This window comes from Thamnophis sirtalis, unplaced genomic scaffold (genome assembly GCF_051295495.1).
Source record: "Thamnophis sirtalis isolate CommonGarterSnake01/CBP01778 unplaced genomic scaffold, rThaSir2_p1.2 scaffold_13, whole genome shotgun sequence".
NCBI lineage: Eukaryota > Metazoa > Chordata > Lepidosauria > Squamata > Natricidae > Thamnophis > Thamnophis sirtalis.
Window position 1 is genome coordinate 58,839,531 of NW_028261393.1, and position 21,960 is coordinate 58,861,490.

Here is a 21,960-nt window from a genome sequence, read left to right on the forward strand (position 1 = left end):
GGTGAGAAGTGAAATGCCTTCAAAAGAAAAGAAGAAGACCCAGAAAGTCCAGCTGCCTCCTGAAAAAGCCTCTTTGGGACACCCTAATTTTGATTTTAAAATATTGAAACTTGCCCTTTTCTCCAGCCTACTCAAGTCCACACCTACCAAATGCAATTTTGCAAAGGTGAAACTCCACGGAAAGGAAAGGAAAGGAATAGAATCAGAGAGCTATCGATGCCTCTGGTGTCTCTGGTGGGGCAGCTAAGCAAAATATATGCTCTTGAGTAAAACTGGTCAGCCAGAAAAGGGGGTGTTAGATTCTTGCTGATAGGGGGGGGGGGCTGTTCCCCTGCAGCTCCTACCCTGTTTCACTCATTCTGCATTTGGCCAGAAAGCAGATACTTCCTGGAATGCGCCAATAAAGGAGAATATTTGCAGCCCAGGGTTGAAAGGAGGGGTCCCGGGTGTGCTCTGAGCTTGTTTTCTTGCAGACGTTTCATTACCAAAGTAGGCAACATCATCAGGGATCACCCTGTTCCTCCACTGTTGTTAAGCTGAATTGCAAAGAAAGGACAGCAAGAGTCATTTTCTCCTTTTGCCACCCGCACTTCCGAGTCCAGGATTGCACATTTGCCTGGCAGTGAAACACACTTCAAAGGCAAAGGCGGGTTGGTAACAACCAGGCGTCTTCCTGACTTCACAGGGAAAACAAACCCAGCGATTCTCTGCTTGGAAACTTACTTTCTGCCACCGAAGCAGGAAGAAGCCCGTGGGGCACGGTGGAGCTGAACTGCATTACAGGACCAGTAAGAGAGCAACAGCAGGAGTCTCAGTGGAAGCACCCAGTGCTCACAAGAAGGGGGTATAGCTCAGTGGTAGAGCATTTGACTGCAGATCAAGAGGTCCCTGGTTCAAATCCGGGTGCCCCCTTGTGCCTTCAATTTTTTAAAAAAAAATCAAGGAGAGAAAAAAAAACCTCACACTAAGGAGAAATTTCCCAACGGTGGGAAGAAGAATCAACCCGTAGAACAGCTTCTCTCCAGAGGTTCTGGTGCTCCATCCCTGAATTGGCTTAGAGCAGGGATGGTGAACGGTTTCGGCACCGAGTGTGTACATGCGTGTGCACTGGAAACCCAAAGATGGGCTGGCCGGCGAATGCATGCTTGTTTTTGGGGGCGTTTTCTGGTGCTCCAGCGCCCATGAAGACCAGCTGGCCGGTGCACATGTGTGTGCCGGAAGAGCACCTGGCTGAGAAACAGGACGCTTTTCAACCCGTTTTCTGGCCTTTTTCAGGCACTCCAAAAACTGCCCTGAAAACCATCCTGAAAAACACCCTGAAAAGGCTCTGAAAGCGCCCGGAAACAGCCGGCTTTTGGGGCCATTTTCAGGCCGTTTTCTGGTGCCCGCAAAGACCAGCTGGCCGGCACATATGTGTGTCCCGGAAACCAGAAGAGCAGCTGGCGACGGCGCACGTGCCCACAGAGAGGGCTCTGCGTGCCACCTCTGACATGCATGCCATAGGTTTGCCATCATGGGCATATAGGATCTCCTGCTTGAGGCAAGGGGGGGGGGTTGGACTAGAAGACCTCCAAGGCCCCTTCCAATTCTGTCATTCTCTTATTCTGACTCCAATAAGCAGTTTCCCCGCTCTCTCCTGCTGCTGCCGCCTCCAAAATGACTTTCCATTTTTTCCATTCCGTGACTTCTGTACCACAGCCTAAAAAGCTTGCGAGATTCCTCCCCTCAAATTGTAAGGAAGCTACAGAAAGGAGGAGGAGGAGGAGAAAAAAAAGATAATTGAGTCCGTCTTTGCAGCCCCTTCCAATTGTCTGTTCCCACAACCAAAAAATAAAATAGAAATTGCCCGGCCAAAGACGTCAGATGTGGTTCCCGACGGTTTCTTTCCCTCCCACCCCCCCCTGGATATATGAAAGAACTCCCCCGAAGTTTAACCAAAATTGTGGGAGGAATTTTTGTGTTCCCTGGGCACCATTCCTCTTTATTCCAAATGCAGAATTTGCACAATGTGTTTTTTGTTGTTGTTGTGTAGGAAGTTAAAAAAAACCCTCTCCTAGAAAAGTGAAATATCCTGGGAAATATTGAAAAGGCAGAATATTATATTTCCCTACATCAGAAATGGAGAAACGTGTTTTTAGGCAGGAAACAGACTCACTCTTAATAGTCCCCACCTTTGTCAATGGGCCATTTAAAAAGCTTGGGCCACTATTCTACATAACAAAGACATCCCCCTTCAGCTCCAGGATGATGGGATTAAGGCCTTTTCCCATCTCACCACAGGGCACCTGGGAAGAAGCGATGCTCAACCAAACCTCGTCTCACGGCCTAGAGAGTTGCCCCTGCATGGCCCCATGGGAGTCTGCCAACCAATCAGAAGACAAGATCAAGATCAAAGGCCAGAGAGGGCATAAAACCAGGAACTTTCAGCATCTCTGCGTCCTTTTCTTCTTCACTCAACATCTGGAAGCGTCTGATGATCCCCCTTTTCTGTCCAGGAGCTCAAACCACGTGATCCTGTCCACCTTTAAACCATCTTTCCAAGCAGCCTCCAGGTTTCCCCACTTGGAACTGAACCCATTTTTATATACCGGGTTTCCCCAAAAATAAGACAGGGTCTTATTTTCTTTTTACACACAAAATATGGCTTGGGCCTTATTATGGGGGGAGGGTTTATTGTTTTGGGGTAGCTGGGCGGCTGGTCTCTTGCAAGAGGGCCCCCAAAGAGCCGGGCACAGCCTCATGGGTGAATGGCTGTGTTGCACTGTCACAGCAGTGCAGCAGCCATGAAGCGACCACACTCATGAGCAGCCACCCGGCAAACCCCCTTTCCAGCCAGGCACAGCGCCATTCACTGACCTAGGGGTATCGCCAAGCCGCGTGAGCGCCTGTTCGCCACCGCCCAGCTCTCATACTTGGCACCTTCGAAATGGCAGTGAATGGCACTCTGCACGGCTGCATGAGCAGCTGTTCTGCTCTCGCTCACGCACCTGCCAGACTCACGATGCCCAGGCCCAGCTCTCTCCGCAGAGCCAGGGCACCTCCGGCACCACCGCTGCGGCCACTGCGTGGCTTTTCCCGTGGCTTCCAAACCGAGTCTTCAGGCAGTGGCCGCTCTGGGCGTATGCTCTATGGTTATGGGCCAGCTGCCTCTCTTTCTCTCTTCTCTCTCTCTTCTCTTTCTCTCTTTTCTCTCTCTCTCTTTTTCTCTCTCTCTTTCTTTTCTCTCTCTCTCCCTCCCTCCCTCCCTGCCTAAATCTCGTGTTTGCTTTAAAAAAATGAATTTATTTTCTGCATGTCTTCCCAGCAATTCCTGGACGAGGGCCATCCAAAGTTTTGCTCTTCCCTTTATGAGGTCAGCTGATCCCTGCCCCCAAACAAGCTGGGAAGGGTGGGGCTCAGGAAATCCTTGGGTCTGCGAGAGAACTTTTGTGCCGTCTTTGTCTCACCAGCAAATATGAGTTCTGCCAAGTTTTTAAAACCCGCTGAAAAGAGGTTAAGGCACCCTCTGCGCATGGGTTGAGTCATTGATATGACTGGCACCGTCCCTGTCCTAAGGCACTGAGAGAGGGGGGGAGGGAGGGAGGGAGGGAGGGAGGGAGGGAAGGAGAGAGAATGAGAATGAACACAGGCTCTTCCCCTATCCAAAACATTGGTCAGTGGGGTGGAATGCCATAAGTGACATCAAGGAGGCATTCAGAATTCTGAATCTTCAAAGAAGCTGAAGCTGCAAAAGTCGCATCTTTAAAACATGAAGTTCAGACGTGCAAATGGAAAAGTTCTGGATGGGGAGACTTCATCCCCCTAAAGCTTTTCGGAGTTCCAAGCATCGGAGAAGGGTGGTAAATTCCCGGCCGCCTGCAGCCCCTGGTCCACTCTGGGAGTTTACTCTCTCCGAGGGCCAAGGAAAACCTTTGGCTTCCTGTTGCAAAGGCCGGCAGCCCAGAGGAGGCCAAATCCATCAGGATGGAGGACCGAAGTCCCCCTGACTGGCCTGATGACCCAACTCTTCTCAACCGTTGGTTTGAGCTGGGATGGGAGCTCCCGTCAAAGAACGGGGCGGCTGGTGGCCAGAGCATAGAAAAAGTCAACGGTTGTGCCCGTAGAATCATCAAGAGTTGGACACAACTGAATGCAATGTAGCATGGACACAATGTGTAGTAGTTGAATGTCTCCTTCCCCTCTTCCTTCCCCTCCTCCTTCTCCTTCCCTCCTCCTCCTCTTTCCCTCCTTCTCCTCCTCCTTCCCTTTCCCCTCCTCCTTCTTCCCTCCTCCTTCTCCTCCTTCCCCTTCTCCTCCCTCCCCTTTCCCCATTTGAATAATGAAGGAGCTTACAAGCTCCTCAAAATGGAATACAATGGGGTCTTAAGAGCATGGACACGATGTGCAGTGGTTGGATGCTTTGGTGGGATTCAAATAATTTAACAACCAGTTCTCTGCCCTAAATATTTCTTCCAGCAACCAGTTCACCAAACTGCTCAGAAAGTTAATTACCGGTTCTCCCAAGGTGGTGCAAACTGGCTGAATCCCACCACTGTTGAATGTCGTCTCCTCCTCCTCCTCCTCTCCCCATTTGAACAATGAAGGGAGCTTACAAGCTTATTGTAAACACCAACAAGGAAAATATCAACTGCTGTAGAAACTCAGGAAGCCCATCACGCAAATAATCAAGTTTGCAGCTGTAACCCATTCGAACTTCACGTCCCATGATTCAAACACCGTTGAGAGGGTGCCGCCACCGCCACCGAACCAACCGTTGCAGACCAGGTGCCGTCCAGTTCTAGAATTCAGCTTTGCTTATCCCCTAAGTACAGAGAGTGGGGCCCACAGCATCGCAAAGAAGGGCATTTTTAGGGTTCAAATCGATCGTCTTGCCACATGCAACACAGAAGTTCTCCATGGGCCCAATTCATGAGCGAATTGTGGCCGCTCTTTCCCCAGATCCTCCTCCAGATCTGGACGGATTCACATTTTGACGATTCCCAGGAGGGGCAGATGAAACATTGGGCCGATCAAAGGAAACGCAGGCTTTCTGCCTCACTTCCTCCCTTTCCTCTCTTAGATAGTTTAATCTGCCCCACCCAGCACATCTGAGGAGGAACGTGGCCCATCCGCACTCTCGGTCTCCTTATGAGTCACCAGCGTGGATGTGGCTACAGAAAAGGCAAAGGCAGTTTCAGTTTCTTTGAATAATAGTAATAAAAACACATTTTTTTTTCGGGAAGTAGCATTTCCTCTTTATTCGGCCTTAGCTCTGATTCCACCTCAAGGCTGCTGCAGTTCCAGTTATGGCCCTTGCCGAGATTTAAAAGATCTGGGATGGATCGGAAGAATCCTATCAAGGATTCCAAAAGAGATCGAGGAACCTGGCTGGAAGATTTGCAAAAACCAAGAACAAAAAAACCTCATTCTATTTCAGGTACTCCTCGACTTACAACTGTTTGCTTAGAGGCTGTTCAAAGTTTCGACGGCGCTGGAAAATGTGACTTTTGATTGTTTTTCACAGTTACGACCTTTGCAGCCCCCCCCCTCATGATGATGAGGTCAAAATTCAGATGCTTGGCCACTGACTCACATTTATGACGGTCGCAGTGTCACGGGGGGGGGGGGCGGATCCCCTTTTGCGACCTTCTGGCCAGCGAAGTCAATAGGGAAAAGCTAGATTCACTTAACAACCGGGTTACTAACTAGATGGTGATTCACTTAACGACTGTGGCAAGAAAGGTCATAAAATGGGACAAAACTCACTTAGTAACCATCTCCCTTCACAACAGAAATTCCGGGCTCCATTGTGGCCATTCAGTTGAGGATGGACGTGTATTTTAGATTAACAGAGCCGGAAGGGACCTTGTAGGTCATCTAGTCCACCCACCCCCCCCCAGCCCAAGCGGGAGACCCTACACCATTCCCAACAAACGGCAGCCCAATCCTGGTGGGCTTGAAAGGGTGACCCAACCCAGGAGCTGGGAACCGTCCTCTTTACTTCCTGACCGTCAGGGATTTATTTAGTGGCGACAAAATTTACATCCCACCCTCTCACGAGAGGCTGGGTGGCTGATAGCAGGAATACCCACAGGGCAATATCAGGAACAAGCATATCGCTTCATTGTGCGTATCCTGCTGTAAACTCTCAAGCAGAAAAACACACAACAGCCAGTTCAAATGCAGCCAGTTCCAATTGAAGGGGGGGTGGGGGGGGGGTTGGCAGGGGGAAAATAGCCACCTTTCTCCACATAAACATGTATACATCCGAACTAGACTCTTGTTGTTTCTCCATGTCATAAAATATTTGTGGGTATATATACATAATTTTGCGTTTGTTTACTTATCTTGTCGTGTTTCGGTTGTGTAAAATTGGGGGTGTTGACCCTTTGAGAGCTGGATGCAGTGAGATTTTGTTTTTAATGGATGCCAATTAGTGTACAATCCAAGTGACAATAAAGTTGTTTGATTGCCCTCAACTTACAACAATTCATTGAGTGACCGTTGGAAATACAAGAACACTGAAAAAACTGTGACTTATGACCATTTTTCACTCTTGCAGCATCCTCACAGTCACGTGATCCAAATTCATAAATAGTGGCTTGGCCACTGACTCATATTTATGACGGTCGTAGTGTCCCGCGGGGTCATGTTATCCCTTTTTTGCAACCCAAGCCAATTTGGGAGCCAGATTCACTTAACAACCGGTTACTAACTTAACGACCGCCGTGATTTGCTTCACACCTGTGGCAAGAGGGGTCATAAAGGGGGGGCGCAACTCACTTAAGAACCGCCTCATTCAGCAACGGAAAACTGGGGCTTGACAGCGGTCGTAAATCAAGGACTCTCTGTACAGCAATTTCCTCCGGAGGAGAAAAGCCCTGTGGCTGGATTTAAGCTGCGCTGACCCCGGGGGGGATGTGGGTGATGTTACCTAGTTGGGTAACGAAACGTCTGCAAGAAAACCAGGAAGCTCCGGGAGCACGGAAGGAGGAACCCTCAGAGCCCAGTTCGTTCACCGGCAGTAAGAGGACATGGTCACCAGTGATCAATGAGCCCCAGGTTCAAATCCCATTTCTGTCCAGCCGACCTCGCAGGGTTGTGGGGAGGACAAGCGGGAGAAGGTGGGCTCACCTTTTTTGAGGTGCAAACAGGAGCAGCGAATGGAAACGGACACTGAAGAAGGCAAAGTGACACTGACTTCTCCCTCTCTCTCCCTTTTTTTTAACTTTTTCTCTTTCCCTTCCTCTCTCTTTCCCCTCCTCTCTCTCTCTCCATCTCAGCTTCCCTCTCCCCCTCTTTCTCTTCCTCCCCTCCCCCCTTTCTCTCCCTTTCTCTCTCCACTTTCTCTCTCTCCCTGTGTGTGTGTATGTGTGGCTGCCCAACCTCCTCAAAAGTTAACCGGCTCCCTGGCCACTGTGGCGGGGCGTTCCCACGACCTGCAACCAAGGCTGCTCCTCTTCCAGCCCTTGCAGGCCCGGGGCTCTCGCCTCAGACGCACCTTTGCGCTCTAGCGCAAAGTCCCCAGCCGGGCGCCCAGCGGAGACGGCCCAAGGCCGGGGGGGCTCCGGGGGTCGTGGGGGCGAAGAGGCCCGCTTCTCCCCCCCTCCCTCCCCCCCCTCCTCGGCCCCCGCAGCAGCCGCTTACCCGGAGCGCCCCGAGGTCGGTGTTATCCAAGCTCCGGGCGGCGCAGTCGCTGGCCATGGCTCTTCGGGGGACGCCGGCAGCCTCCGGGCGGCGCGCCGGTGCAGAGGAGCGGGCCGAGCTAGGTGGCTCTTCGGCGGCTTCTGCTGCCCGCGGCTACCCGGCGGTTCTAGCGGGCTCAGCCGTCGCCCATGGCCGCGGAACGGCCGGCGGGACCCCGCGCAGGGAGCCGGACATGCAGAGCCGGGGAAAAGCGGGGGGAGCGAAAGAGACAGAAAGGAAGGAAGGAAGGAAGGAAGGAGAGAGAAGGAGGAGAAGAAACTTGGCGTCTTCCTCAGAGGCCGAGGCGGACGCAGCGGCTCCCCCGGCCAGATGCTCGCAAGGACACCAACTTTCGCCCAGAGCTTCCCCGGGAAAAGTTTGCGAGGAAGTGACGTGGAGGGGGGAGGGGGATGCAACAGCTGGGCCGGCTGGGGGGCAGCTGCAGAAGGGGGGGAGGGGGGTCCCCGTCAGTTGGCTTCTTCACACAACCGCTTTTCCCTGCTGGCTGCCTCGGATCCACGTGCATTGCACGCTCCCCGGTTACTGGGCAAAGCCCCATCCGAAGCCGTTAACCCGTCCCAGCTTTCTTTCTTTCTTTCTTTCTTTCTTTCTTTCTTTCTTTCTTTCTTTCTTTCTTTCTTTCTTTCTTCCTTCCTTTTCTCTCTCCCTCCCTCTCTCCTCACTCCCCTCCCTCCTTTCTTTTCCCTTTCTTTTTTTTCTTTCTTCCCTCTCTCCCTCCATCCCATCCTCTTCTTTTCTTTCTTTCTTTCTTTTCTTTCTTTCTTTCTTTTTCTTTCTTCCTTCGTTTCTCTCTCTCTCTTCCTTTCCTTTCCCTCCCAGCAAATATCCATAATACTCTTCCATCCTCCTACTTTCCCCACAACAACCCTGTGAGGTGGACTGTGCGGGGGGGGGGGGAAGTGAGAGAGATTCCCAATTGGTTTTCCTGCCTAAGGCAGAACTACTACTGGGACCCTAATCCCCAGCCAAAGAAAAGCTGGGGATTCTGCAACCCGTAGTCTCAGGGCAGCTGGATGGTTCCCGGTTAAGCAAAGCTGCTTGTGGCCACGGTTGGTGTCAGGGAAAATCTTGCAAAAACCAAATGTTTCTGCTCCTCTTCACCCAAGACGAGTCAGGCTTTGAACGCAGACCTCCAGTATCTCCTTTCTACTTATGACTATAACCTTGTGGCTTCTATCTTTATGGTTTATATTGTTTTATTTAGTTTCCTAGTATGATTCTGATTACTTATTTATTATCCTATGACTATCACTAAGCGTTGGATCTTGTGATACTCGATGAATGTATCTGTGATGACTATGATCAGGAGTTATCACTTATAGCTTTTATGTACACCGAGAGCTTATGCACCAAAGACAAATTCCTTGTGTGTCCAATCACACTTGGCCGTTAAAGAATTCTATATTCCATAAACAAACAAACATAATTCTAAAACAGTTGAAACAATTAAAAGGGTTTTCTGCCATGGGATGGGGGGGGGGGTTGTGTGTCTTACCCAGCTTCCATTGCTGACGGAAAGAGGGAACCACAAAAACAGCCACCCCCTGACCACAGTGAGGGTGTGTGCATGTATAAGGAAAACCTAGACAAGATCTTCTACAGGTGGCACATCCAACCAGGGATGGTGGGTCCCTGCCAGTTCTAACCTCTTCTAGAGAAGAGGTTCCACAAATCTACGGTGCCGTTTAGAACCGGTTCCAGCTCCCTCCCCCCGCCCGTCCAGACATCATCAAGATGAAGAGCGAGAGGAGGAATCCTGGGAGTTGAAGTCCACAAGTCTTAAAGCTGTCAAGTTTAAACACCCCTGGGGGGGGGTTTCTAAAGGGTTAGGGGTGCGACCGTCTTGTAACTTGACAGCTTGATATTTTGGCTGCTAAGCAAGAGCGTTGTTAAGTGAGTTTCACCACATATTTTACAAGTTGGCCACGTCCCCCCAGTCACATGGCTGGCAAGCCACTCCCACCTGGTCACATGGCCAGCAAGCCACTCCCACAAAGCAGGCCACATCTACAGAAGAGGTTCTAAAAAAATTTGAAACCCTCCACTGCATCCCACAGACAAGATTAGCTAAAATTAACAAAACATTATTGCCCCGATGTTGGGAATGTAATGCTTCACTAGGGACCTTCTACCATATGTGGTGGGAGGGCACGAAAGTGAGGGCTTTTTGGAAGCAGATAAGAAAGTATTTGGAAGAGATGCTAAATCAAAGGACGGAGTTGAGGCCAGAATTATTTCTACTATGGATCACAAAAGAAAAACATGGCAAAAGTGGACTCTATTTTATACAGTCCACATATTTTAACGGCGGCAAGACTGGTTTTTGCACAAGAATGGAAAAATGAGGAGACTCCCTCGGAACAAGAAATAATGAATAAGGTGCTGATGTGCACAGAGATGGACAGGCTGACTCCGGAGCTCAAAGACGAGGGGGAGGCGGAACACCAGGAAATCTGGGACAAATGGTCCCGATGGTTAGGAAGGAGGGGAAAGGCCGGGAGAGGAAAACACAGACAAGAATTGGGACATGCGGTCTTAAGAAGGTGGGATAGGGAGGAACAGGATATGTGTTTGCATGATCAGTAATTCTATATAAGAAAGGATCAGCTGACTGACTACATACATCTACGTAAAGGAGATAAAACGTAATTCTTGTAAGATCGCATCACTCTATGGAAACGCTTATGCCAGAAATGTCGCACTGTGGCCAATGTTTTTAATGTTTATCTAATGAAAAACTTTATTTAAAAAAAGGGTGTTTTTACGTGGCTAACCTACTTTCTAGAAGTGACGCAGAGTTGCGAGTAAGGCTCAGGTTCATTGTACAAATTATAACTCTGGGGCAGAGAGTGAGATATATATATATAGAGAGAGAGAGAGGGAGAGGAGGATGTAACTGTAGATATTGAGGTAGACACACACCTTAAAAAATAACAAGGCTAAACAGAGGAGCAAATTGCAGGCTGAAGGCTTCCGGACAGAGAGGTTAAAATTAGAGGAGAAAGGGGTGTTTTTTGCATACAGCAACTCTCTGAGTATTTCACTTCGGCCTGGGCCCTGCTAAAGAAGAGCCAGTTTGAAAGGAGGAGGCAGGAGTTGGCCTAAAGAAAGTCTTCCCGCCTGAATTCATTATATTTGTATTTATTTTTTTATCCACTGTGTTACTTTATAAATAACTCAAGGTGGGGAATGTGCTTAATGCTTCTTCGCTCCTCATGTTTTCCTCACAACAGTCCTGTGAGGTGGGTGGAAAGAGGGAGTGGGCCAAAAGTCACCCAGCTGGCCTTCCTGACTAAGACAGGACTAGAAATCACAAGGCTCAATTCCTGGTCATTGGCCCAGGGCCACCCAGCCAGTTTTCATGTGTAAGACAGGACTAGAATTCACCGTCTCCTGGTGATTGGGCACAAATCATCCAGATGGCTTTCATGAGTAAGGCAGGACTAGAACTCCCTGTCTCCCAGTTTCTGAGCCAGCACCTTAACTACACCAAACTGGCTTTAAGTAAGTAAGTAAGTAGGTAAGTAAGTAAAGAAAGAAAATAGAAAGGAAGGGAGGAAGGCAGAAAGGAAGGGGGAAAGAAAAGAAAGAAAGAGAAAGAAGGAAAGAAAAGATGTCTGTGTTAGACACTTCAGGATGTTGGCTGCAGGAAAGGGAAGTGAGAAGAGGAACTTCAATGACTTCAGCCGAGGGCCGGTTGGTTCCTTCAAAGCCTGGCCGTTCCCTCTCTTTCTCCCCATATTTTCTTGCTGTTATATCTCCCCCTCCCAGAGCAGGAAGCCCATTTATTTCGATAAATCTCAACATCCAAGAAGCAGAACTGAGAAGCCACGAAAGCAGCACCTTCTGCAAATGGGAGTCTCTCTCTCTCACATTCGCAACGGTGGCCTTAAGCAGCTCCTGAGCATTCTCCCTGCAGAAGGGGGAGGAGCCCAACTCCCACCCCTCCTAGGACCCCACCAGCCCTACCCATAATGGCACAGGGCTGGGATTCAGCCGATTCGGAACAGTTCGGGCCAACTGGATGCTAATTTCACATCTGGTTCACTGAACCGGGAGTTGGAAGGACTGGCTGGCCCCACCCACCCCTCCCCTCCCAGGAGTCTCCATGCGGCCCAGTCATCAAGCCAGCAACGTGCAGGGCCCCCATAGAGGCTCTGGGAGGGCAGAAAACGGTCCTCCCAGAAGTTCCAGAATCTGGAAATGGGCCAGTTTCCAGCCTCCAGAGGCCCCCGAAGCCCAGGGGAGCCGTTTTTGCTCTCCCAGAGGAAACCCTCTGGAGACTGGGGATGGTGAAAATGCCCCCCCAACTGTTGTGCAGGAGGCCGAGTAGACCACGCCCCCCCATGGCCACCCCCCCAAGCAACTGGGCAGAGAACCCCTTGCTAAAGTTTCTGAACCCCACCCCTAGGTTGATGGGGATGCGGAGAACTGAGGTTTCTGCCCCAGGTTCCTCTTGGGCCGATCCACTCTGGCCCCACGTCCTCCCCCCCACCCCCCCACCCCGTGCTCTTCTGCATTCTGCAGGCTGTAAACCTGCTTGCCCCCTAACCCAGTTCTTTGGGGAAATCTATAAGAACCAGCCAGCCAGCCTTCCCTCTCGTTTAAGGGGAAGTGAACATGGCCAGATCTCATGTGCCTGTGCATTTTTCCACCTCGCCAGACGTCTCTCGTGACCCACAAGTGTTGGAAACGAGGGCTGTGGTGGTTTTGAGTCAGCACACACCACCACCACCAACACCACCACCGGACGGGAAGCCTCATGAGATGTTTTCTAGAAAGGCAAAAGGGTCAAACTTTTGATGACTCCACCCCGGCTTCGTTCGTGGTCCTCGGCCACAGGAAGGTTGGTTTTGACTCTCAGCTCTTCTTCCCAGCCTTTAAGCTGAACCCATCCGATCTGATTTCACTTCTGGGGACCATCTGAACTCACCCATGGGCCCCGATTGCAGAGAAAAAGAAGCTGAGCTTGGGGGGGGGGTGGGGGGGGGACATCACGAACATCCAAAGTGTTTTTCCTGAGAAATCTCCAGTTTGCCCTAAAAAACCCTAACTAAGAAAATCAGAAACACCTTGATTTCAAACGAAGCTGCTCATTTCCTGGTCAGGAAAACGGGGACCCAGAGGAAGCGTGCAAGGAAATGGATGGAAGTGGTGGGACCCTCCCGGGGGGTCCTGGGCCTCTCAGACCCAGACTGGCTCTTCACAGGTCATGCAGGAAGTATCGTTTTCTTTCTTGGCTTCTGGAAAATGATGGGGGTGGGTCGGCTGCTGTTTACAAGGGAGCAGCTGCCCGTTGTTGAGAAAGCCGAGGGGAAGTGGGGGCGCCTCTTCCTCTTCTTCAAGCAACCCCTCTTTCCCCACAGAGTTCTGCTAAAGGTGTTGCCACACAAAAGAACTGGCTCATCGGAATTTAATGCAGCGGTGGTCTTTATTCAGGAGGGAGGGAGGGAGGGAGGAAGACGGGAAAGGGAGGGAGGGAGGAACACTGTAGAGGGAGGGAGATGGGGAGGGAGGGAGTTAGATGGAGGGAGGGAGGAAGAGATGAGAGGGAAGGTGGGAGGGTGGGAGGGAGGAAGACGGAGGGAGGGAGGGAGGCAAGAAGATAGATGGAGGGAGGGATGAGTGGGAAGGCAGGAGTGTGGGAGGGAGGAAGACAGATGAGATGGAGAGAGGAAGGGATGGATGGAGGAATATGGAGGGAGGGAGGGAAGAAGATAGATGGAGGGAGAGGCGGAGGGAGGGAGGGATGAGAGGGAGGAAGAAAGACAGATGGAAGGAAGGAGAGGGAGGAAGGAGGGGAAGAAGAAGGATAGAAAAGGAAGAAGGGGAGAAGGAAAAGAATAGACAGGAGAGAGGGGAGGAAGGTGGTACAGACAGGTGAGGTCCAAAGCATCTCTCCAGAACTATTTATGAGGTATGTACACCTTTAGCATAAATATTGTTTTGGGGGGCATCCAAAAGAGAGCCGTGTGTCTGTGTGCTTCCCCTCTTCCTTCACTCTTCACGAGAAAACTGGGGCCCAAAGTTCCCTGCGTGGGATGGGTTGGGTGGGATGGTTTAAGGAACTGTTCCTTATTTTGGAATAAAATGTGGTATTCCTTTTCAAGGTAATAAAGAACAGAGTTGTTTCTTTCTTATTTCCCCCCTCCCCTTTGTGGGAGATGTAGCATTAAGTGCGGAAAGCAATTTTAATTTAACTTGCCATCTGTTTAAATTGCTTGAGACTTTATTGTTCTCCGGCTCGGCGTTTTTAAAATGCTATATTGTAAAATTACTTTAAAAAAAAAGAGAGCCAGCCTTTAAGACTATATTACTCATGAGAAATGCTGGAGAAACCAACGAGACAAATAACCTGGCAAGCCAATTTAAGACTCATTAATTATTGGTTGCAACTAAGTTAATGCGCCTCTTCCTTAGACATTCTCCAAGCGTAGAAAGGCTGCCTATAAATATATTAATTAAATAAATGTAACATACCATAGTGCTTCCCAGTCAAAAAGAAATGCTGTGCCCACACCATTTTATTTTCCCAAGTCGTACAATGGGGGGATTTTTCTGGGGAGAAAAATGCTTGTGTGTGAAAAAACCCCTAAAGTTCCTCTAGCACCTATGTGCTAGTCGTTCCTGACTCTAGGGGGCGGTGCTCATCTCCGTTTCAAAGCCAAAGAGCCAGCGCTATCCGAAGACGTCTCTGTGGCCAGCGTGACTAAACGCTGAAGGCGCACAGGATGCTGTTCCCTTCCCACCAAAGGTGGTTCCTGTTTTTCTATTTGCATTTTTACCTGCTTTCAAACTGCTAGCTTGGCAGAAGCTGGGACAAGTCACGGGAGCTCACTCAGTTACACAGTGCTAGGGATTCGAACCGCCAAACTGCTGACCTTTTTGATCTACCAGCTCAGCATCTTAGCCACTGAACCACCTATACAAAATTGTGCATATTAATTTGCCTCTGTGGCCCCCAATCTACCTCAATCTACCGCAGAGGTGGCTGCCAGCAGGTAAAACTCCTGCCCACTGATGCTCTCAAGTTAAAATTCATCATAGATGCTCCGATTAGGAACCCTGGTGATAGGCCTGGGGGAGCAAATACCCCAATGCCAACCATTTTAATGGTAATATTTAGAAGGTTGCCGGAATGATGAGTTTGATGAAGGCAATTCATACAAAATCCCAAGGGAGGCCTATAGACAACCTTCCAAAAATCAACAAGAATCCAAAGATCAAAAGGGGCAAAACGATGATGGTTAGAAATGGAATTCCTACCAATGTAAGATTTGCGTTATTAAAATTCAGAATAGAGGTAGAAATTAGAAAGGGGGAAAATATTACTATGCATATTTCTATATAATATTCTAAAATCAGCATGTAAGGGAAAGGACCAAAAGTTGGAAGGTGAGTATATTATGTATAATATTATTATAACGATGTGAGTAGGATTAATGGAACTAAGGAAGTCTGGTTTGGGGGAAAAGAATCTTCAGATGCTGGGGGTGTCGATACCTATAAAGGTGTCAGGCGTGAAGAATCAGGGTGCTAATTAAGTTCCACGTAAGATGATTTATTGTTCAAGTCTATAGACTTGAAAAATCTAGTTCAACTGACAGTCCGCATTAAATCGGCCTTAGAGAAGAGCCAGGGGTGGGATTGAAAAAATGCAGCAACCCGTTCTGTGCCCGGTTGCTGGGTGGGCGTGGCCATGGTGGGTGTGGCCTACCCAGCCTCCTGCACCATGGCGGGGGAAGGCTCCGGAGGCTTCTTTCCAGCCTCCGGGAGGGCAAAAACGGCTCCGCTGGGCTCCGGACGTTCTCCAGAACTTCCAGGAGGCCTGTTTTTCACCCTCCCAGAGGTTCCACGCGGGCCCTGCGCTTACCTGGCCTCCCAAACGGGCCGCACGGAGACTCCTGGGAGGGGCAGGGTGGGCGGGGCCAGTTCAGCAAACCAGATGTAAACTTAGCACCCGGTTCGCCTGGACCGGTTCGAACCAGCTGAATCCCACCCCTGGATAAGAGTGAACGGAATTCAGGAGGGGCTGAACTCCGGACTGATTGTAGGAAAATAACGACTCCGTATTGAGTCAAGAATTCCAGCAGAATGAAGAGCTAAAGATCAAGAATAGACAGCCAAGGAGAGCCCCATGGTGGATCATCTCAACTGAACAACAGAATCATAGAGCTGGAAGGGACCTTGGAGGTCTTATGCTCAGGTAGGAAAAATTAGATCATTTAAGACAAATGGTGGTCGAATCTCTTCTTAAGCTCTTCCAGTGTTGGAGCATTCACAACCTCTGTAGGCCAGTTGTTCCACTGATTAAGTGTCCTGACTGTCAGGAAGTTTCTCCTTAGTTCTAAGTTGCTTCTCTCCTTGATTAGTTTCCACCCATTGCTTCTTGTCCTGCCCTCAGGTGCCTTGGAGAATAGCTTGACTCCCTCTTCTTCATGGCAACCCCTGAGATATTGGAAGGCTGCTATCTTGTCACCCCTAGTCCTTCTTTTCATTAAACTAGACATACGCAATTCCTGCAACTAGTTCTTCATATCTTTTAGCCTCCTAATCGCCTTTGTTGCTCTTCTCTGCACTCTCAAAATGTTAATTTGCCATGAGCTTAGCTCTGTTTAGTAAGAACCCTCCAAGCTAACTTCTTTTAGTCTCTTTCTCTCTGTCTCTGTCTCTCTCTCTCTTTCTGTGTGTGTGTGTGATTGTGCATTTCCTCTGACAGATCCTGGCTGTAAGAATACACAGGATATCCAAAATGAGATGTTGAAAAAGTAACTTCCTAACCAACCAGACAAGCAAAGGCAACTGAATACGGTTTTCATGTATTAAAAAAAAAAAATCAAGCAATTTGCTGCATTCAATCCTACTGCATTTCTTCCTCTCTTTAAAAGAAGACATTCAAATAAGTGTACACAGGTTGTCTGGGACGTACGGCCGCGATTGGGAGCAGAATTTCTGTGCCTAAGAAAGGTGGTTGCTAAGTGAGTTATGCCCAATGTCATCACCCTCTTTTTTGCCACAACTGTTACGTAAGCGAACCATGCCAGTCGGGTGAACCGTGTGGTCGTTAAGTAAATCCGGCTTTCCGTTGGCTTTGCTTGTCAGAAGGTCCCAAAAAGGGATCACGTGACCCTGGGACAGAGCAACCGTCCTAAGTATGAAACGTCTGAATTTTGACCTTGAATCCGTGGGGATGCTGCGACGGCCGTAAGTGTGGAAAACGGTCATCCGTCCCTCTTCCCAATTCCATTGGGACTCCAAACGGTCGCTTAATGAATTGCTGTAAGTCGAGGACTACCTAGACTAACTTAACAAATGCAACAATTCACTTAACGACTGTCCAAAGACATCTCCGTGGTCACGTGGCCGGCATGACTCAATGCCGAAGGCGCACGGAACGCTGTTCCCTTCCCACCAAAGCTGGTCCCTATTTTTCTACTTGCATTTTTTACCTGCTTTTGAACTGCTAGGGAAGCTGGGACAAGTAACGGGACCTCCTTCCGTTACGCGGCCCTAGGGATTCAAACTGCCAAACTTTCTGATCGACAAGGTTGGCGTCTTAGCCACTGAGCCACCACGTCAGAAGAAAAAAACACACGACAGAAGTAACACAGATGTCGAGCAAACAGGCGGTTTTTCCACGTCCTGAGACAATAAAAGTTTGCATGACGGCTTGGAATGATAAATTGAAGAGCAATTTTGATTTTGCCAGGAAAGTAAGAACTGACGGAAACCGGGACACACTCTTGAGTAACCTTTTATTAGAGTAAATGCTTACTGCCGTTTTTCGATGATTATCGATGCAAATGTTATTATGACTGGCAACCAAAGCAATTCAACACTTTTGTTGGTGAGTATTGCTGTGCTTTTTGTGTGTTTGTGTGTGTATGTGTGTGTGTTTTGTTTTGTTCCTTGCTCTCTTTTCTGGGCTGGCATTTTTTCTATCAAACGCCATTAAACCGTTATACTTTTTTACCTGGAAAGAAAAAAGAAACCCAACATAATAACAACCCTGTGCAGATACTTATATGACCGTTTAGTATGCGAGCTGAGAAGGTTAGAAAACGTTCAAATCTGCAAACTGTTTTAGCAACAGGTTGCAATCCTCAGCACGTCAAATGCAATAGGAAGTTCCTAAGACACCCGGAAAACCAGAATGAATGCATGTTTTCCCAAGAATTTACAGAAAATTAAAGGGCAGTCAACTTCCTAAAGAATTGGAGAAACACAATGGCGACCGTCACAAACGATGAAGAATTAGTCGGAGAACAAAACGACAAAGAATTGTTGAGCGGACGGTAATCTTTTCCAGGCGTGGGGATTGCAGAGCCAGAACCAGAGGTCAGCATCTTGCTTTGCGTGGTCCATCGGCCATAACAACACGGTGCTTCTTAATCCTGTTGGACAGATCTGCAGGGCAACCTGGATGGGAAGGGTCCTTTAGCACAATTCGAAATGCGAGACTTACATTTTTTTTTTGTTACTACTTGTGTTTCACACGTATGACGGGTATGCTTCCTAAGTTCTTTCTATTTAAAAAAAAAACCATTTAAACTTCTGAAGTACTAATATATATATAGAGATAGATAGATATGTATATATATATAAATATGGAGTCTTACTCTATTGTATGTAGCCTCTGAAGTCAACTCATTGTCAACTTACTTCAAAATACTATTCGATCCCATATCCCCTCTTTCTCATTCTCTCCCTCTCTCTCTCTCTCTCTCTCTCTCTCTCTCTCTCTCTCTCTCTCTCTCTCTCTCTCTCTCTCTCTCTCTCTCTCTCTCTCTCATAAAGCACAAATCTTTCTGTACATTTAAAAGGCAGGAAACTCAGAACTTGGCTAAAAAAGTAGCTTCCCCCCCCCCGTCCCCCTTGTTAACAATTCTGTAAATGTAAACAAAGAGAGGTTCAAGTATAAAAGCGAGTTACTTTGTGACTTGGCAAAAAGAGTTTGGCACCTGATGACGTCGGTTTTTGAAGGTAATTTTTCTCTCCGTTTTCCATTTTAAGGAATTCTGGCTCATTGCGAAGCCGGTCTAAAAGAAGTCTGGATCTTTGCTACCATATGTCGCTGGTGAAGCTCAGTTCTCTGCTGGACAAGGGGAGCAAAGGGGGGTTTCTGTGGAAGTCCTGCACATCCTTCACGCTGCTGCTCAGCTGCCCGTTGAGGAGCGTCAGGGGTATATTGCAGTACGTGTGGTGGTTACTGCTCAGGGCAGAGAGCGGGAGGGTGGCGCACTGCACGTTGTACTCGTAACCTCTGCAGTAGTGTCTCATCTGGGCCGCGCTGGCGGGCTGGTAATTGCCCAAGTCCGCCTGAGAGGACACCAAAGTGGCCGAAGTATCCGTCACCGCGATGGAAGGGACTGTTTGCAGGTCCCCGAAGAGGCCCTGCTCGGCGGAATCCAGGACTTGGCGCCGCGAGATCACCTCTTTCTTCTTGGCTGGCATCTCGTAGAGCAAACGTTTCCAAAATTTAGAACGCAGCTTGTTGCTTGGGGGTCCTTTCCACGGGACGACCGAGAAGAGTTTGATGCTGTGCTTCAAGGCTTCCACTTCTTGGTAGTTGACTTTCCCTTTCAGGTGGGGGCACTCGATGAAAATGACTTTGATCTCGCCGCTGAGGAGCAGGTTGTGGAGCCGGTTCTCCATCTCGAAAATGCTCCACCCGCGTCGGAGTACGTAATCCGGGGTGAGGACGATCAGGAGACGGCGGCTTTGCTCTACACATCGGGCAAGGTCTTCTAGATAGGCTGCAAATCATAAGACGGAGAGTAAAATAGAGAAATACTCGCGGGAGAGAGAGAAAAAGAAAGACAAAGTTTTGCAATCAAAATGGGGGGCAGAGAAGGGAACAGATTGATCCTTCTTGACCAGGGCCACCAACGGTTTAAATGGCCAAGGTAACTCCAGGTCTCCTGTTTTCACTGGGCTTGAACCAGGGGTGGGATTCTACCGGTTTGGATCGGTTCGGGTGAACTGGTTCGCTCCCACTAGCAAGTGGAGCTGCCCCTTACTTGCTCCTTACCTCCCTTTATCTTCTCTGCCGAGTGGCATGGCAGAGTGGGCTGCCTCCCTTCACAAGCAGCAACCCGGAAGTCTAGAGTCTTCTCTAAACTGTGCATGTGTGTGCAGCGTGTGTCTGGCACGCGAACCGGTTGTTAAACCAGTAGGATCCCACCCCTGGCTTGGACACTGAGCTCAGAGGGTCAAGTCTAATTCCAAGAGCCAACAAGCCTAGAAGTGGAGAACTTTGGAGAAAGCTTTTTCCTGACATGAGCTCCTAAGAGTTGGAGAAATGCTCGGTATCCCTCATGGCCTTTCCATAATCACAAAGTCTTCTGCATGGACAGCAGATTGGACTTTCTTGACCTGGTAGGACTCTAAGATGTTTCTGCATCAGGTCTGAGCATCTGTACCAACCCTTGATGACATTCCACCCTTCCAAACAGCCCTCCTACTGAAACTAACGTCTTCTCCCCCTCTCTAGAAGACCTTGACACCACCTCACGTGCCGTTCACAGTCGTCACGGTGAATTTTGGCTCAGCGCATTGTGTGAACATGGTCAGATGGAAGCTGCTGGATATTTGCAGTCCAATGTATTCTGGAGGTCCACCAACTTGGGGAAAGCCTAGTTGAGGGATTTACATATTGCCAAATGACCATTTCTCCCCCACACACGTCATGGAGATGGCAGACGCATCTTGATTTCTGGTATGGATAGCTGAGTTTGGGTTGGATTGTCTTTTGATCCCAGGAACGCACATCCCTTCCAGTCATTTATAGACAAGATTCGGAGGCACAGATTTTGCTGGACAGCTGAGCGCTTTGAGATCTCCCGGTGGGACAACCTAGCCAAGGTCCTACTCTACTTACTTCTTTCAACTCTCCTTCCATTGGGAGATAGGGGCACCAGTTGGAAGAAGAGCCTGCAGAAGAAAGAGCACATTGTAGGGGTTGTTCCAGATGGAACTCATCCCGTGAACATCTGGGTTGGGTTGGGTGGGGTTGGCCAAAAAAAGAAACGAAACAAAAAAGGAAATCATGGACCAGAACTTTCAACGTTGATAAATACACAAAGACACAAAGACACACACAGAGACACACAGAGAAGACACACAATGCTGTTTTGGAGGTTACAGATGGAGAAGACTCCTAACTGGGGTGCAGGCGTCTTTCTTTCTCCCTAGAGTCAAATGTAGATCAAATGTGAGTGACGGGAAGGGGAGAGGAGAGGAGAGGAAGGTCTCATCAAGGTCAGGCCCTTTCTACTGAATCTGGAGCCGATCGGGGCTCGTCATGCAAGCCACGTTCCCATTTGGCACAGTACGTGCGAACGCCTCCTTCTGTCTCCTTCGCCTTCCAGTTTGAATGAAATGGGCAGAAACAGCAAAATGATCTGAACTGATCTGCTCTTCCTGATGACAAGGATTGCCAGGCAGCTCCTCCCCAGAGATCCAACGCGGACGTTTGCCTCCCTTACGAAGCCTGCTCCGTCCCGCGAGAGAGCAACGGAGCTGGTGCAGGCTGGACTCTGCCGACTGACAGCAGTTCAATCCTGACCAGCTCAGGGTTGACTCAGTCTTCCGTCCTTGCAAGATTGGTAAAATGAGGACCCAGATTGTTGGAGGGGCAAGAGGCTGTGAACCGCTTAGAGAGGGTTGTAAAGCTCTCTTGGGAGACAGGTACGGGGGAATCAGCACTTAGGGTTTTATACCGATATAAGTGCTGATTCCTCCATACCTGTCTCCCAAGAGAGCAGGGGAGAGCAAAAGCTGAGTAAGGAGGTGGAAAACTGGAATACATCACAAAGACGGGACGTTGTGAACCCGGACAAATGTGTGTGCTGTGGCTTTGTGGATGTATAAATCCCTAGCAGTGGGGTCAGAAAGTGTCCAAGGAAGCTTGTCTCCCCGTGGATTGAGCCAAATTCCTACACGAGTGCATATTGGATTGCAGACTTCCATCCCCATTCACAACAGGCCGTTGCGTGACTCTTCAAAGTTACAACAGCATCTCATGGCTATTGTTGACACTTAACGACTGTTGCTGCCTCCCCAGGGTCACCTGACCAGCATGCAGAACGCTGGGCCACTGCCGCTTCTATTTACGACGGTGGCAGCGTCCTGGGGGGGGGGGTTGTCTGGTTTTTGCGGCCTTCTGGTCAGAGAACCCATTGCTGCAGTTTCTGAAACCCTCCCCCCCCCCCCAGACAACTCTCTAAAATGGTCTCCTCTGGACGTTGTTGACCGCAACTCCCATCAGCCCCA

At 49.2% G+C, this 21,960-nt stretch overlaps 1 protein-coding gene and 1 non-coding gene across 3 annotated transcripts in view; one reads left to right on the plus strand and one right to left on the minus strand.

The window, feature by feature from the left end:
* Window positions 1-840: 840 nt before the first annotated feature.
* On the plus strand, window positions 841-912 carry TRNAC-GCA (transfer RNA cysteine (anticodon GCA)). Its single transcript has one exon. It is a non-coding gene; the product is annotated as a tRNA-Cys (tRNA).
* A 17,825-nt stretch (window positions 913-18,737) lies between these two features.
* The window catches only part of IL1RAPL2 (interleukin 1 receptor accessory protein like 2), a 349,653-nt gene continuing 346,430 nt past the window's right edge, over window positions 18,738-21,960 (minus strand). For both annotated transcript variants that reach the window (XM_087727740.1, XM_087727739.1), the window contains exon 11: window positions 18,738-19,442. In XM_087727740.1, coding sequence (XP_087583866.1) covers window positions 18,748-19,442 — 695 coding nt within the window. In that variant the 3' untranslated portion in view covers window positions 18,738-18,747. The remainder of the gene's footprint in view (window positions 19,443-21,960) is intronic.